At 18.5% G+C, this 19,900-nt stretch overlaps 2 protein-coding genes across 2 annotated transcripts; one reads left to right on the top strand and one right to left on the bottom strand.

The window, feature by feature from the left end:
• Positions 1-1,147: 1,147 nt before the first annotated feature.
• On the top strand, positions 1,148-2,657 carry SRAE_2000251400 (Serine palmitoyltransferase 1; the record flags this gene model as incomplete). Its single annotated transcript, XM_024653591.1, has 3 exons — positions 1,148-1,198; positions 1,250-1,583; positions 1,627-2,657. The coding sequence occupies 3 exons, from the start codon at positions 1,148-1,150 to the stop codon at positions 2,655-2,657; spliced, it is 1,416 nt and encodes a 471-aa protein (XP_024507052.1).
• A 743-nt stretch (positions 2,658-3,400) lies between these two features.
• Positions 3,401-17,942, bottom strand: SRAE_2000251300 (cGMP-dependent 3',5'-cyclic phosphodiesterase; the record flags this gene model as incomplete). Its single annotated transcript, XM_024653590.1, has 12 exons — positions 3,401-4,582; positions 4,653-4,768; positions 5,078-5,166; positions 5,226-5,396; positions 5,456-5,519; positions 9,967-10,118; positions 10,576-10,976; positions 11,032-11,087; positions 11,504-11,967; positions 12,895-13,219; positions 14,432-14,797; positions 17,015-17,942. 12 exons carry the CDS (start codon positions 17,940-17,942, stop codon positions 3,401-3,403), a joined length of 4,314 nt encoding a protein of 1,437 aa, XP_024507051.1.
• Positions 17,943-19,900: the final 1,958 nt, after the last annotated feature.

The following is a 19,900-nucleotide window of genomic DNA, read 5'->3' as shown; positions in this document are numbered from 1 at the left end:
AATATGATACTGGATTATTTTCTTAATTGTAATATTTTCAATAAAACTATTTTTTTTTCTTCATTTTAAAAGGATTTTTTAAGATTAGTGTAGAAACATTTTTTATATCCAAAATTATGATTTTTATTGTTTAAATATTAATTAATTATTATTTTATCAAATAAATTTATATGTTAAATAAAAGTTTTGATAATTAAAAATTATCAAAATATGTTTAAATTTATTTAAAATATGTACTTTATTTATTATATACATGAAAAACAAAGTATAGAAAATTTTATTACCAAAATATATTATCAATATATATTATTATTTATTTTTGTAATTTTACAAGAATTCTTAGTCTTATAAAGAATTTAGAAAAACATATACTAATAAATAAAAAGAAAACCACGTTTGTTAAACAAAAAATTATACTATTAATATAACATGATAAAGTATAACTTTTTTTTTTGACCTTTTATATAATTCATCCATATATTTACTATATTATATTGTTTAAAAAAAACTTTCAATGATCTCTAGTAAATATCGTATGATAATCAATGTTAAAATACAATAAGATTATGATAAAATATTTATAATACAGTGAACAATATACATTTTCTTAAAGTGATAATCATATTGTTGATAACATTTTTCCTACAAAGTATATATTGGTATCATTGGAAAATTACATTTGGAAAAATTATGAATATTTTTTTTTTATTATTTTGTTAGTCACACTATCTTTTAAATATGATAAAAAAAAATTTATCGTTAAAATTAAAAGTTATTTAAATATATTAAATAATCCAAAAAGTTTTTTTTTTATCCTTAATTAAAGTATTATAAATTTATGTAAATCAATGATGTTTTGTTTTTACCATAGCTAAGTACATCAAATACTTTATTATTTTTTATAGTTTAAATGTTAATAACAAAAGTTATACTTTTTAAATGTTTTCACCTTTATCTTTTCTTATAAGAACATATTGAATTAAAGGTAAACATTGTTAAGTTATTAATTTATAAATATCCTTTTATATACTTTTTATTTATATATAGTATTAATTATTTTTTTTTGTATTATTAATTTATCTAATAGTAATTAAATTGATTTAAAAAAAAAGATTTATTTATAATTAATATAATTTAGGTTCCAAGTATGAAATCTATTCAAAAAGATGAATCAACTTTTGCTGATATTATTTATGCAGTAAGTATTAAAAAAAACATATTATAATATAATAATAATTCTTAATAATAGTTTTTTCAATCACATTATGCTGTTGAAACATTATTACTAGGAATAATAGTATATATGTTATTATTTAGAAAAAAAGCAGCTAAAAAAGAGATTGTTTCATTGTTAAGTGAGGAAGAGATTGAACAATATATTAATGAATGGGAACCAGAACCATTGGTACCTGATACACCACAAGATCATCCAGCACTTAATCCAAAATTTGTAGAAGGTAAAATGGGTAAATATATAAAAATAGATGATAAAGAGTGTATTAATATGGCAACAAATAATTTTTTAAGTCTTGTTGGAGATAAAAGAATTGAAGATGTAGCTAAAAAAACTATATCAAAATATGGTAAGAAAAATATTTATTTTTATAGTATTTTTTTTTCTTATAGGTGTTGGTTCCTGTGGTCCTCGTGGATTTTATGGTAGTGTTGATGTACATTTAGATTTAGAAAAAGAAATATCACAATTTCTTGGAACAGAAGAAACAGTTTTATATTCTTATGGTTTTGCAACTATTTCATCTGCCATTCCTGCATATGCCAAATCGGGTGATATAATTTTTGCCGATAAAGCTGTAAATTATGCCATACAAAAAGGAATTCAAGCATCAAAATCTAAAGTTGAATGGTTTGAACATAATGATATGAATGATTTAGAAAGAATACTTAAAGCTCAACAAGTTTTAGATAAAAAAGATCCTAAAAAGGCAGAAAAAATACGTCGTTTTATAGTAGTTGAGGGTTTATACTCCACCACAGCAGACATCTGCCCATTACCAGAAATTTTAAAACTTAAATGGAAATATAAAGTTCGTGTATTTGTTGATGAGTCTTTGTCATTTGGTGTACTTGGAAAAACAGGACGTGGTGTGACAGAACATTTTAATATTAATGTAATTGAAGTTGATATGATAATGGCATCCTTAGAAAATGCCTTTGCATCAACAGGTGGTTTTTGTTCTGGAAGAAGTTATGTTGTAGGTCATCAAAGATTATCTGGACTTGGATATTGTTTTTCTGCCTCTTTACCACCTTTATTGGCTACCTCTGTCAGTGAGGCTTTAAGAATAATTCAAAGTGAGGAGAAAAAACTTACACTTTTAAGAGTAAATGCCAAAACATTATATGAAGGATTAAAGATGATTTTAAATAATACAGAATATTCCATCAAAGGATCTGAATTATCTCCATTTTTACATATAATTTATAATGGTAAACAATCTGATGCTGATCAAAAATTGGATCATTTAGTTGAATTACTTTTTTCTGAAAATATTGTAGTTACCAGGGCAAGATATTTAGATAAAGATGAAAAGTTTCCTCAAGATAAATCTATTAAAGTTACCATATCTAGTGATTTTACTGAAAATGACATGATCAATATTTTAAATATTTTTAAAAAAGTTTTAAAGGATGCATAAAAAAAAACATATTAAATTTATTTTTTATGTAAATAAATTTAAATATTTATTTTTTTTGTTGAAATGATTGTTTAAATTTATTTATTATTGTTTTAAAATATTAAAATAAAGTTAATATTATATTAATTTATAGTTAGTAGATTAAAAAAATAATAAAATAATTTAAATAAAAATTAGAATATACATGATAAAAGTGTTATTTGGAAAATGTAATACTAACTTTTTAAAAATACTATTAAATAATATTATTTTTTTTTGATATAATTATAATATTTAAATAATACTAAAAAAGTTTTAATAAATATTATATTTTAAAAAAAAAGAAGAAAAAAAATTAAGTGTTTATTAAAGTATCAATAAATATGACTGACAAAAATGTCTATTATTCAATATAATAAAAAGTTTAAATAATCTTATTGACAATAACTGCTATTTAAAATAAAATAATACAAGAATCTTGTACTAATATATAGATATACTAATTAAGAATAATTTTTTTTTATAATTTGATATTAATTACAAATGAGGGAACTAAAAGCCCGTTTGTACTAATTCGTAATTATAATTATTAGAGATATCATAAATGGGTATTAATAACGGCGAGGTACCAAATTATTACTTTTTATTTAAAGTGATTAGTACTTGATTAATAAAATTTTTTGAAGATCAAAATCGAGAATTTCTGATATTTCTATAAAATATATAATACATTTTTAATACGTTTTACATTAGTAAAAACCTATTTAATTTGATAAATTTTTTTCTGATTCTACTTCTTTTTTAAATCTTTCAATAACACATGTCTCTAGTTCAGAATCTCTTAAATATTCTAAACCTTTAAATGAATCATTTTTTTCTTGAATAAGTTCATTTAAAATTTCCCAACATCTTCTATTTGTTTGAAGAGTTTTATATGTAGGTTCAAGCTCATCTAATAATTGAGCTAAATTATAGAAAACAGGAAGAGCAACTTTATCCATAAAATTAAGTTGTATAAGTGGTACACATGCTTTTTCTCTATCCATCATTTCATTTGGTGTATTTCCCATCTGTTTTTCTAGATCACCCTGGCTAAAAAATTCTTTATATATATTTTCAGCAATTGATTTTGTATTTCGAAAATCTTTACTTTGATCTGAGAGATCACTAGCTGTCATAAGAAGACACAAAAATCTATCATTATGATCTTTATTTTGAGGATCAAATCCTGTCTCAACCATTCTCCTAATATCATCTGCACGAGAAAGGTGAACAGCAATGTCAGTAGCTAGGATAACTTGTCGTATATGTCCAAGAACTGTTTGATATTGAGATCTGGATAATTGATTAAAAATATTGCATTCATCCATACCCAAAATTGTGACAGTTTGTGCAAAATGATGTCTTTCAAGAACAGAACCCTCTGAACTATATAATTGTGCAAGTGGTGTTTTAGATTGTAATTGAAATGCATTTGTTGTTCCGCGGTGATCAATATCATGACATAGGCAAGCTACTAATAATGATAATCTTTGAAGATCTGTTAAAGCTTTCTTAACAGTTGGTAATTTTAATAGTAAATAACAAAAATGAGCCACAGCAAATGCATGAGACCAATTATGATATGGAACATCTCTATAACCTCGTTGAACCATTAATAAAAATTTAGCTAATGTTGATTGGCGAATTCTGTATTTTTCTATAAATCCTAATTCATCAAACATTGATAATGATGCTTCAACATATATATCACCTGTTCCAATACTTCTAGGAATAAATTGAAAGCTATTGAAGTTATGATGAAATGACGTTGGTTCAGGTATTTTACGAAATGAAAGTCTTAAAATATCTTCTGGTGAAATTGACATTGTTGAACCTTGAACCAAAACTTCTGCAGCCATATGATTACGACGATGATATTCTTGAAGTTTACGGTATAATAAACACTAAAAAATATATATATATACATATATAAATAAATAAATATATTTTTTTTATATATATAAATATACTTACATGAGAGATACTCATTCCACACAATATTGTAAATGTATTGGCAATTTTTTCATCATGTTTTGTAAAAGATGGCGCCCCAATTTTATTACAAACTTCTGCTACCCCAACCAAATCACCTAAAATAAACATTAATAAATATATTAATTATTATTAAAATAAATTTTATATAGCTAAAGTTTAACAAAAGTATTTATAATATAATTTTTTTTTTTTTATATTTATATAATACAGTTGTTCAAAGTAATTCAATTATTATTTATTTATAGTTATAAAATATTAAAAGTTTATTTAATATATAAAATGTAAAAAAAAAAATTTAATTTTATATAGAAAATCTAGTTATAAAAGATAGATATAAATAAATATAATATTTTTTAATATATATATATATTTAAAAAATTGTTTATATTTTTAAAATAACTTACCAGAAGTGTTATCTCGAATTGGAACACAAAGAATGTTTCTTGTAACAAATCCAGTTTTTTCATCAATTTTTGGATAAAAATAAGGATTACTAGAATAAAAAAAAAAGAATAAATAAATAAATAATAATATAAATTTTTTTTTTCATACCTATTTACATCGGGAACATTTTGAGTTTGACCTGTTCTTGCTACATACCCAACAATACCTTGATCAATTGGCATTCTTATTTCTTTTAAATATTCCCCTGTTTTACAATTTTCTTCAAATACCTCAGCAACCAATTCATTATTTTCTCTGTCTAATAAAAATAATGAACATCTACAAATTATTATTATAATTTTTTAAATAACAAAAAATAAAAAAAAAAAAAAACTTACGCTTCACCGTTAACTAATTGTTTTGCTTCTTTTATAATATTTCTTACAAGTTCATTCATATCTCCTAAAACAAAATGAGAACAATTAGCACAAAAGTGCATTGGTAAAAAATCCATTTTTTTAAATATCACACCAGTATAATATATGTCAAATATTTCTTCTTTTTTTGATAAAAGAGATAATTTTATGTAGGAAGAATTATAATTATCACTACTACTACTAGATATTTCATCATTTTGATTAAAAGTATTAGTAGTAGAATTAGATGGTGAGTTTAAGGAATGATTATAATTATCATCAAAATTATTTTTTAATGTTAATGAATATTTTTCTTTTTTAGAAATATTTTCTGATCTAACTGAACTTCTTGAGGGACTTCGACTCCTATGTGTAGTATGATATTTTTTATTATAACCTCTAGATCTTGTCTTTTTTTCATTTAAATTTATACTATTTGTAAAACAATTTCGGGTACTGTTATTATATTCCTCACCAAGACATGCTTTCTTAGCATTAATATCATTTATTTTGTAGTCATTGATAGTAATTTCACCAAAAATTGAATTTGGTGCATGCAAATTTTGACAAGATAACATTTTTTTAAAATCTTTTGTCATATGTAAACTTTTATCAAAATTTATTGAGTTAACGGATGTCTTTCTTTTAGGAATATTGAAATCTTTACTAATATTAGTAGCCATCAATGCTGATGATAAAGAATTTTTTCTAACTAATTTATTGTTACTCAATTTTTCAGATGTTGACGTAATAGTAGAGTGCGAAGCAATTATATGCATTTTTAAAAAAATAATAGATAAAAAAAATTAGGAACTAATTTAGAGTAGCAAATATAATAAAAAAAATAAATATTTTTATTTGTTCTGGAAAAAAAAAAGTTTTTTTTTGATAAGAAAACAGTAAAACTAACTCAAACGTTATTATTAGTCTTATTTTTAAAATAAAAATTTACTATTATTAAGATAATGGTATCGGGAGTATAATTTCATAAATAAATGTATTATAAAATATTTTACTTTGATAAAAGTTTGAAATTACAATAAGACAAGACGTATGTTTATCATAGGAATATAATTATTTTAAAATATTTGGTTTATAAAATAAAAACTTTGACTATTAAAAATTTTTGTTAGATATATATATATATCAACATATAATAACGTTATCTTAAGTAACGTAAATTATTTATGAGACAAACAAATATGTGAAATTTGTTTTTGCTACTTTTGTTTATTATTTATTTTTATGACAACATTTACTATTATTAATAATAAATATAAAAAAATTATCAACATTAAACATTTATGTGGATAATTGAATAGAACAACTTTTGTGTTAAAAAAAAATATTATTTATCTATCTAAAATGTTTTTTTTTAAAATACTAATATTTTAAATATTAGGGGATAAAATATATACCAATTATATATATTATTTACAAATATTTTATAAAATTTCATATATTATGAACATAAAAGTCAATTGAAATTTGAACAAGTAAAAGTAAGGTCAATAATCAGGTTATAATATTTAAAATAGGTAGAATATTAAATCATAAATAATATTAAATTCACCTGTTATTATTAATACTAAAAGATAATAAAAATATAATATCAAATTGATTATAATACTTGAGTGGCCAATAACACTATAACGTATATTTTATTTTTAGACTGAATAATATAAAAATATTGTCAGAGAAATTAATAATCTAATAATATGCTGTTAACAACAAAATATTTATATAAAGGTATCTCATTCACTAAAATATTGAGCAACCCTTGTTTTATATTAATATTTTATCTTTCTTATTATATTGTTTTCAACTTTTATTTTTAATAATTATTTTTATGTGACAAGTAATGTGATAAAATTATAATTATTAGTGAATCCTATTTTACTCTCATGTGTTTTTAAAATTTTTTTTTTTTTTAAAAATTTTAAAATAAACACTTATTTTAAAGTTTTAAAACAAAATTAAATAAATAGGCGTTACAAAAATGTAATACAATTGAAAAAATATGGTAGCACAAAAAAAAAAATAAAAAAATAATAAAAAAAAAATTATTAATATTTATAAATTATAAAGTAAAGACTTTTTAATTCTTTCCTATATTTTGATAAACAACATGTCAAAAAATATAAATATTATGTTATATAAAAATATATTATTAAGTAGTTGTTTTATTAAATTTTAAAATTGAAAGAAAATTTTTGTCATTTATTCATTTTTATTTTTTTAACTTTTAATAACAAATATAGTAACTATACATTATATTTTTTAAACGTCACAAGACAAACTTAATTTTTATTCTCTTACATTTAATAGACTTATTTTTATTTATTTAGTCAAAAAATTATAATAATGGAACTTTTAAAAAAATATTATATAAATATTTATGACCTCAATTATTATTTAAAAAAAAAGGTTAAGTGATATAATTATAAATATATATCTTGATATGGATTTTTTTTTTTATATTATCATATAATTATATGACAAATTTTTGTGTATTCTGACATGTGACAAGAATTAGAATTTAACACTAAAAGATATAGTGGATATTGGAAAATAAAATTGAGTAGAATACTAATTTTAATAAGAATAAACATTTATATACTTAGTATGATAATAAAATATTTTTAAAATAAATATTTTAATAAAATGATCTTCTTAATTTTAAATAATATTGCTTATAATTATTTATTTATGTATAAAAATAATATTGTTACTATGGTGAAAATATTATATAAAATTATTAAAAAAAAAAAAAAAATTATGATATAAAATTTAAATAATATGTATATAAAGATAAAATGAGATTTTAAAGGTTACTATATCATTTTCACAATAATACATATACATATATATTTTATATGGTAAAATAATGAGTTAAATTTCAAGTATATATATATATATATTTATATATGTATAATAATAATTAAATTCAAAAGAAGAAACTTTTAAGCATACATAACTAACTATATTGTAAGAATTAAATTTTTCTGAATAATAAATTTTTGTTATTAAAATGTTATACTTTGTTTGATCAAACTGAACTTACAAACACAAAAAGTAGAAAATAAAATATTTAAAAAAGCTATGATTCAAGGAGAAAAGTATTTAATGCGATAAAATGATTTAATATTATTTTTCTTGTTAAAATCAACAATTGGACCATTGGTCAATAATGTGACGTCACGATACAATAATCGACAGGAGATCGTGGTTATTGAATATAAATTATAAAAACTTCATTATACACTAAGTTAGAAAATACTATACATAAATAATAACCGGAAAATATTTTATTATATTTATAAAAACTAAATATTTTAGTTTAAACAATTTATATTATAATACTATATTTATTAAAAAATGATATAATTGACAAAAAAAAAAAAAGATAATAATGTTTTTCATCTATCAATTTTTTTTTTTTAGGCCTAAATTTATTCTATACAAAAATATTAAAATTATCCATTAAAATAATATTTTTAATAATTTTAATTTAAAGCAAACATTGTTATATTTGTATAATTAAAAATAAAGTCATCATGGTTAAAAATTAATATAATCAGATATATATATAATTATCATTACTAAAAAAAATGTTTTCAAATTATTTATATAAAAATTCTTTTTTAAATTTTTTACCATATAATTTATAGGTAGTTAAATTTATAAATTTTGACACATTTTTATATACATCATCATTAGAATAATAGATGTTTAAATAATCGAATTTGTTAATATAGAGGAAATAGGAATTTTTGTTTCATCAATAATAAAAGCTTTTAACACATATATGTTAAGAAATTGATTTTTATTAAAAAAAAATATCTTTATAAAATTTATTATATTATATATAAACATTTAATTTTTATGATAATTTATCCACAAATTATAAGAAATTTATAAAATAAATTAAAAAAAAATTTTTTAATACTTAAAAATATTATTGATAAAAAAAATGTTATATCATCTTAATATTAACATTTATAAACTATTCTACAATTTGATAATTATTTTATAAAATAAAAAATATTTTGTCAAGAAAGTATATGTAACATTTCCCTCATTTTAAATATTTTAAAATTAAATAATTTAACTATAGAAAAGCCTATAACATGTGATTTTAAAATAACATCCTAAAAATATTTAAATTCATTGACAGGAAAATTAATAGTAAATTGAAAACTTTCTCTTTAATACTTATAATCTTTTAAAAAAAAAATTTAAGAGTTTTTTAGTTGTAAATATATTATAGTTAAGACAAGACTCAAGTATGTAACATGATTAAAATAAATAACAAGAATTTTTCTATTATATTAATAAAATTACACTTTATTTTTAAGTTTGTTTAATTAAATCTTAAAGTTTATTCAATTAAAAATTAAATTAAAACCTATTTTGAAACATTTGACATTGTCTGGTTTTTCTATTAAAATCATTCATACTTTTTTTTTTTTTTAAATTTATTTTAAACTTACTCATTGAAGAAAAAACATTTTGTGTCATAGAAAAAAATATCTCACTTTGCATTGCCATTTTTTTTTGATCTTCAATATTAAATAAAATTCTTAATAATGATCCAACCATCGGTAGATGTGGTATTATTTTTGATATTTGATTGTCACGTAAACTGAAAAGTATAATATTTTAAATCTAATATAATAAAAAAAAATTTTAATTAATTAAACTACGATCTTTTGTAAATTTAATACTACACTTTTAAAAGTAATTATATATATGTCACCTTTTTTATAATACATTATTAAATGTTGTAAATTTCAAAATATTTTTCTTTTTTAATTTGATCATAAAAAAGTAATGAAAAATTTATGTAATGCTAAATAAATCATTTTTTTCTTTTAGTTAAAAAAAAAACTAAATTTTTTTAAATATAATTATAATTATAAATTTATAGAATTATAATATATTGTAAATATATTTATAACTAAGCTAATATTATAATATTTTTTTTTATCAATTTATATTAACCTATTTTTTTTTATTTTTTTTGTAGTATAATATAAATTTTTAAGTATTATATAATTTCATTTTTTTTATCCATTAAAATATATAAAAATAATAATTACCTTGGCTTTTGGTGCATCACTAATAAAGCACTAACTAATTCATTACTACCTCTTATTGGTAAAATTGAACATCTTTCATATATCTGTTTAATATTTTTTGTTATACTATTTATTTGATCACTCATATCTGGTGAATATAATTGAAGAAGCATTGTAATTAGTAGACTATCAAATTTTTCTAAATCTTGATTTGGAAGATCCTTCAAATGACACTCTTCAAAGTCACATTTATTGGTTTTATTTTTTATTTTTGAATCAAAAAATTGTATTAATGATTCACTAAGACAACATATTATTGGTGATTTTAAGCTAACTGTCCCAGCAACAGTTGCAAAAGAAACATCACTATCTTGTGTAACTAATACAAAAGCTAATGTTTCAACTCCTGACTGTTCTTTAAGCTATATTAAGAATATAATAAGTATTAGTTTTTTTTTTTATACCTTAAAAACATACCCATTTATTAATTGCCTGTTGGAATGCTATCATATCAGTATTCTCTGATAATATATCTAAAAATAAATATTAAAGAAAAAATTATTATTACAAAATATTTTTCTTTTGTTTTTTTTTTTTTTTTTTTTCTAAATTTCTTCACTGTATAACTAATACTAATCATTATTTTATAGTAAAATAAATTAAAATCTCATTCTTTAATCTAATAATCTATGATATTTCTCTAGTAAATGTTTAATTTTTTTTTTTTTTTGTATAGGAAAAAAAAAATGTATGCACTTTTAGTAATAAAAGGCAACACAAATACTTATACTATATAGTACAAAAAATCACTTTGATATAAAGTAATCTATAAAAGTACTAGGGGATAGTAAAATTGATTTTGTTTTAAAAAAAAAAAAGAGACTTATTTAATTATATATCAAGATAATAAAAAGAAAATAGCTTAGTTTATAAAAGAAAATGCTATTACTTTTTAAATTCTCTTCTAAAATATTTTGAGAAGATTTTTCCATATCAAATGATTTATATGATGAAATTTCTAAATTTTTTGTAAATTCAGGAGAAAAATTAGGTAATTTAGATAGTGACTTTATATCACAGCTTTTAGTAAAGTGTATGTTTTTTGGTGAAGAATGTGATGATTGCTTTGATATTGGTATATTAGAAATTTTTGGTAATGGTATTAGACACTCCTGATAATCAGAATTATTTTCTATTTCATCAATCTGTCCTGATCTAATATTTGAATTTTGTTGAATTTTAGAAATATAATTATTAGAGCCATCCAATGAATTGATTTTATCAACCACAAAATCTTCAATATTTTTAGAAAAATTTTTCTCACAAATTTCACCCTTCTCAATACCTTCACCTGCCTTGCCTACTTTATTTTTTTGATTTTTCTTAACTAATATTTTAATTGAAGGTACACCACTGAAAGAAAAAAAAAAGATGAATAAGTTAAATAAAATAAAATAAAATAAAGAATGTATTAAAATATGTTATCTTCATAATTATTGTGGTATTTTGTAGTTATATAAATTTCATATAGATTTTTAAATAATGATAAAATATACTTTACACAATTTATCTTTTTATTTTGTAAACATTATCGCATAAATACTGTGATTAAAACTAAAAGAAATACAATTTTTGTTTATAAATATTTCATTTGACAAGTGTCATTTAAAAACTACCTGTACTTAATATTTCTTTATTTTTATAATATAAAATTTTAATGAAAATAATTTTCTTAATTGAGTGTCAAAGTTTATTTTTGTTTACATTTACTAAAAATGATTGGCAATTAATATAAATATTGTTAGCCATAATATAATATTCTTTAAATTATAATATATTTTTTTACTAGTGATGAAATTAACCAAAAAATTGAACAATAATAAATGTCAATTATAACAACAATTTATGTAATAAATACGAAATATTAAAGAAAGAATGTTTGATATAGGTTATAGGGAATCATTCAATTTCATAATAATTAAAAACTATCAATAAATATTTTTTGTTATCAATGTTTAAAAATTTAAAAAGTCATAATGTTTAATTTCACATTTTTGTCGATTTGGACAACATTATACCATATAAAACAATATATTTTATTTAATAAAATGTCTGTTTTATATGATATATTAAGATGATAGGTGATCAACTAAAACATGCTAATTTTTTTTTCTACACATATATATATGTATATATATATATAATGTTATTATATTTTTATAACATTGTAAATATATATATATATATATGTATATATATTTAATTTTTTTTTTTAAAATAAAATTATAATTGGATAAGAAAAAAAAATAATAAAAGATATATTATTAGATATAAAATTACCTTGGTAATGATCTATCTCTTGCCTTAAAAGGCCACAATGGAGAATTTGAATTAAATTGTAAATCAATCCAATCATCACCAATTGTACATTGTTTTTTTCCATCATTTAATAAACCATCAATATTATTATCATTTTTAAATGTTATTTGTGAGGCAAAATTTTCACCAAAAACTTTTGCTATTGACAAAGGATCTTTATATCCAAGATCTGAATTTAACAAATCTTCTTCAGTCAATGCAGGCATCAACGATACTTTTCGTTGCATTGGAAAAGATGGAGATGTTGCAAATGATGAATCAGAATCAGAGGAATCTTCAAAATCAACTAAAAATATTAAATTATTATAATAAAAATAAAAATATATTGTCTCGTGATAATAATAATATATATGTTTGTTGTGTCTTCTATTTAGCTTTAGAAAAATTTTAACAATGTTGTATAAAGTGCCATAGGCATCAATCAATATTGTATTTAAAAATAAAATTTCTTATTGTAAAATAAATATAAAATATTTATTATTATATATGATTGTACCATTTGTCCCCTTATATGTTAAATAAAAATTTGTTATAAATCTAAAATAAAGTCAGTTCCTGTTATGTATAACATTTTTCCTGTTTGTAGAATAATTTTACATCTAAGAATGTGAATAAAAATATATACAAAAAAAAAGTTTGACGTTATAAAGAGCCAAAATAAAATTTTTATGACGTGTAAATATCATTTTTCAGATTAGCACTTTATAGTACACATTCTTCTAATAATAAAATTATATATTAAAGTAATGTTAATTGATTAATTTATATAAATATATATATATATTTTATAGTATGGCATATCATTCTAATATTTATCTAATAAAAAAAGTTATACTATTTTAACTTATTTTTAAACTAAAGATTACTTTTTTTAAATATTTTATTTTTATTCTAACGATACATCAATGTCAAAAAAAAAATGAACATAAAATTTATCTTCATAAGCCAAAAAAATTTATACTTCAAAACACTTTCATTAAACCACTTTAAGATTAAAAAAAATAATTTTTTTTTTGGTACTCTTAACCAATTTAATACCGATAAACAAATATAAAAAATTTAAATTTGATAAAAAATCTTTAATATAATTGCAAATATTATAATAGAAAAACAAAATAATTTTTTAAATGCTTACTATATTTATCTAAACTATATTTATAATTTTTATTTTTTGTTTTTTATTTAAATGTAATGATAATAATTCAAAAATAACATGCTACAAAAAAATTTTAGTTTATCAATAAAAATTTTTATAATATAGAAGAAATGTTTTATATATATAAAAAACATTATTCTTATAATAATATTAACAAATATTGAAACATTTTTTTTTTAAAATAAAATGAAGTATTTAATTAATTATAACTTTAAAATTAAATATATAATGATAGATTTTTATTATTGACAAAATAAATTATAAATACTTTATACTAACATTTAAATATTTGTAAAGCTTTTTGTATTATGATAACAAAGTTAAAAAATAATTTATACTTACCGTTAATTGTTGGAAGTGTTAAAAAGGATGAATTGTTAGTGGTATTAATTAAATTTTTACATGTGTCTATCATACCATAATCATTAGATATATTTGTTTTTAAATTTTTTTCTGAGGAATAAATTGATATATTATTTGGTAAATATTCATTTTGACTGGTAATTGAACTTTTTTGACTACATGGTGTTGAGGAAATTCTTACATTTGATATAAAATTTTTGTTATCTGATGTACTTTCTTCAGTATTTATATTATTTAAACAATCTTCTATCTCAACATCACCATCAATTTTAGTAATACATCTTTCTTTATTTTTATCATTTATTGAAGATTTATGTATATTATTACTATTTTTATTTGAATGGTCTATATTATTGTCGTTACTATTTAACCCGTTCATTTGATTTAAAATGATTGTTTTAATGTATTGAAAAATGATTGTAGTTTGTAATAATAAAGAAATTTTACAGATAAATATTAAATTATTATAAATTAATATAATAGTTTTTTTTATATATATAAATAGTAATATAGAGGATAAAGAATTGTTTTATTTAAAAATATTAACTTAAAAATATATAGCTTTATTTTGGTTAAACTTTTTTTTTCAAAATAACAATTGAAACACTTGAAAAAACAATTTAGAATATGTAAAAGAAATATTTTCTTTAAATGTATAAATATGTATTTAACACAATTATTATTCGTTAATATATTATATGACTGTTTTTAGTAAATAAAGAATTTCATTCGATAAATATATTCTAATTTAAAAAAAAAAAAAACTAATAAATTCAGGAAAAAAAAAATAAAAATAATAACAATAATAATAAAAAGTATAGTATACTTTATAAAAAATAATTTTAATTACAAGAAAAATAAATAATAAAATGTTAAATAAAAGAATAATTAATAAAAATAAAAATATTTCATTAATCGTTATAGATAATTTAAAATGTCATTCAAGTTAAACTAATAAATTAGGTATCACAGTTTAAATAATATAAAATTGTAACAAAATATATATATACATATTATATAATATAATCTAACTTTAAAAGCATATTTTTAAAAACTTTAATGTTAAAAAGAAATATAGAAATCATAATTATATATTTATAAAGTGAATAAATATTTTTAAAAAGGTAAAAATTAAACTAGATGACTAAAAACCATGATCATTATAGTATCTTAAATTACATTCCATTTAATATTTGAAGCAAATGTAAATGAATGTAAACAAGCATATTTTTAATATACGGCTGTAATAATAAAAGAATATCCAACTTTATATTTGGAGCTAATAATATTGCATAGATTGTATGCATATTATGACTATTTTTAAAAAAATAATATAAACTATTAAATGAATTAAAAAAAAAAAAAATAGACGATGTTAGAATAGACATTTTATGGTATTCTTAGGAAATATGTAAAATAAAAATATTTATAAATGAGGTAGTTTTAATAAAATTGCTTTTAAAAAAAAAAGAAAAATTTTTAGAAATATATAATTACTATTTCATTATTCTCACTTTTAAAATTTAGCCCAAAAATGCTACTAGTTCATTGTATATGAAAGGCAAATACTTTGAGGACGAAACAAGCGGTTTATAGTTAAGTTAAATATATTGATATTTAAACAACTAAACTTTATATCGGAATTGAATATATAAATATATATATACATAAGTATATAATATATATATAAAAAAAATTTTTTTTTTTTTTTGTTAAAAAAGCACATATCTTTCAACGTCATTATTTCAAATGGAGAAAAAGAATAATCAAATTCAAATAGTTCAAATATATTATTTTTCAAATGTAATATAATATATTTTTTTTTCTGATTACTTTTTATTTGTCAAGAAACTACTTCTTGAAAAATAATTCAACGAATATAAAATAAAATTTAATTATATAAACATTAAATTTGAGAAAAAAAATACTTTTGTTATCATATTATCCTAATGTCTCAATAGTATCATTAAAATTATTATTTTTAGAGAGTAGATTTTTTTTTTTTACAAAAATATTACAGGTTTTATAAACATAATTTTATAATGAAAAATGATATATTTATATGAAAATGTAGTATAATGTAAGTAATAGTATATTAATAAAAATTAAAATCAAATAAATGATAATATACTAAATGGTATAAACAAATTAAAAAAAAAAAAATAATAATAATAAATACATGAAAATTGAAATATTTGGAAATGAGTAAAATATTTAAAATTTTGGATTAAAATATTACTCTATTAGTTATTTACACATTATTTTTTAAAATGTGGAATGAATAGAATAATCAAAAATTATATAATTATTTTTATATTTTATTTTATTACCTCTTTTTTTAAAAAAAAAAAAACTTTTTTTAATAAAATAGATTAATAGTTCTATTTTATTATATTTATCAAATGCACTAAAAATATATTAACCATTTGTTATAGTAAAATGATAATACTTCTCTGATAAAAGTATTAGCTATACAGTGAAGAATATTATTTTTATTCTCTTTTTATTTTAAACCAAATTGTTATGTAATATATAAAAAAAATTTTTTTAAATAAAACATACCTGCTATTTGTTCTCTTTGTGTTATTAAATAATCAGTATCAGTATAACTTTCTATAGATGCTTTCTTTGCATTCATATAATAATTAGAATCCAAAAAATTTTTATAATGAATTTCATATTTTAAATTATTAGTATTTTTTTGTTTTGTATTTAATGTATTTGATATATTTTGACTAGGTAAATATATTTTTTCTGTTGGTAAATTATGTAAAATAGATGGATTATTTATGGTTTTGTAAGTACTTGGAGAATATGAAAGACATTTTTTATTATCATTTAAAGATTCAATACTAGATATAGTTTTCCATGAGTAACATGATGTAGATGATAATTTTCGACATTCCATTGCTTGATGATAAGACAACTTACGTATAGGATTAATTATATTAGATGATTTTGTTGATGGAAGATCGAATGATATTTTTCTTATATCTAAATATGCTTCTTTTTCAGAAAATGTACTAGAATCATCAATACAACTATTTTCTGGATTATTGAAAGAATCATTTCTTAAAATTAATGTTGAAACTTTATGTCCACCATTTGGGCAATTGTCATGGTGGTGGACGGTTCCATTTGCATAGTTAGAATCGTGAATTTCAGCTTTTTGGCGGATTATGACATGATCTTGTATTGGTGGTACCCCCATTATTGGTGATATTTTTCTTCCATTTCCAGATTTATTGGAAGAAGATACACTTGCATGGCAATCAAAATTTTCTATAATACTTTGATTATACTCTTTTTTTGGTAATTTTTTATGTTGTAATGTTTTTTTATTGCCATTTTCTCCAGAACCATCATAGGAACAGCTCTTTGAGCTACAACAAAATATAGAACAACACGTTTTCAATGCCAGCTTGATTGTATATTTTATATATCTAAATAAAATAATATAAAAAAAATTTTTATTAATAATAATTAACATTTAATTATAAAATGTTATTAATTTTATAAAATTAAAAAAAAATATATATTAATTTAGGCTGAAGTAATAGTTTGTTCAATATATATATATAATACATATTGTACTTTAAAAGAAAAACATTGTTATTTAAATTATAAAATATTACAAATACTGGTGATAATAATTATTTTAAATTATAATAATTATAATATATATTATATATCTTTTTTTTTCCTTAACATTTAAAATATTATTACTATATATTTTCTTACATAAATATCCTTTTCATTTAACCAATTGTCTTAAAATGACATAATATAATAAAATAATATGGTAAAATGGTTTTGTTAAATAAATTTTTAAAATAAAAAATTATTAATTAAATTTTAAATGAAGTCAATAGGAATATTGTTATTATAATAAACTTTTAACTACATATTAACTAACAATTATATTGCAAAAAAATAAAAAAAAAATTGAAAATATTTTTCAAAATAAAACCTAATTACAAGATGTAATGACGTAATTGGATATAAATTTATTTTATTAATTTAAGTATATATAATATAAATACATTAAAATTATATATATTTAACGATACAAAATATATATATCTAGATATTTTTAACTCATAAGACTTTCAATGTAAAATCTAATCTTTATGTACTTCATAAAGTATAAATGTTTTAAAATTATGGTATAAAGTAAATTACTATCTTTAAATTTAAATTTATAAGATAAAAATTATGTTTTTTTTTTTAAATAAATTTTACTTTAATTACTATAGTTTTTTTTTTTTTTTTTAATTTTACAAGCCAACTATATAATTTATTTTTATCTTAGATAATAAGTTATTATGACAAATTTAAGACAAAATAAATATTAAAAAAAAATATATTTATATATAAATATATATTTAATGATTAAATTTATCTATGAAACAGGTAGTGATGCATTGAATTTTTGTTCAAAGTAATGGAATAAATAAAAAAGATACATAAATATATTAAAATAAATAGTAATAAAAATGTTAAAAGACAAAAGATTTTTATTAGGAAAACTAAAGTGTAATTGTAAAAAGATCTATAAAATTTAAAACAATATATTTAATATATTTTAAATAAAATTACTTTTATTTATATAAAATTTTTTAGTATAATGTCAAGTTTAATTTTATTCAGTTTAAATTTTATATGTATTATTTTATTTTATTTTTTTTTATCATTTTTAAATGTTTTTAAGAAATTGGTTTAAAAAAAATATATATATATTTTAGATTTAGATAATAAATAAATAATATATTAAGCTTAAATTTTTATTTTAAACATTAAATCATCATCAGTTAAATATTATTATAACTATTTTTTTTTTATAAAAATTATTTTTAATTATTGGAAAGAAGAGTTTTAAGTTAATTTTAAATTTATATAATAAGTTTCATTAAAAACTTTTGATAAAATTAAGTTGAAAAAGAAATAAATAAATTAATGAAGATGCTATATAATAATTATTGCATGATTATATGTTATCACAAGGAGCTGGTAAGAGTCTTTAACATAAAAGTTTGTATTTATGGTTAATGTAGTTAGTATTAGCAAAATCCTATTTTCACTTTTTTTTTTTTTTATATTCTATATGTAATATATATAAATATAGAAATATATATAAAGGTATAAAATATCATTTATAATTATTTAGAAAAATAATTAATTTTTAAATTTATAAATATAAATAATTTTTTCACACATTATATAATATACATTTAATACATAAAAACATAGTATAACTTTTATATAAAATACAAAATAATAATAATAAATATTTAAAATATATGTGAGATAGCCTATAATTTGTTAGTTCATTATTGTGCATCTATCCAATTGAAATATAGATAAAATTACATGAAAATATTTAATCTATATTTAAAAGAAAAAATAAATAATAAAATATTAGGTTAAATTTTAAAATAAATGATTATA

Source organism: Strongyloides ratti (assembly GCF_001040885.1).
Source record: "Strongyloides ratti genome assembly S_ratti_ED321, chromosome : 2".
NCBI classification, from domain to species: domain Eukaryota; kingdom Metazoa; phylum Nematoda; class Chromadorea; order Rhabditida; family Strongyloididae; genus Strongyloides; species Strongyloides ratti.
The sequence above is the reverse complement of the archived record's forward strand: the minus strand, read 5'-3'. Positions and strand labels throughout refer to the sequence as shown.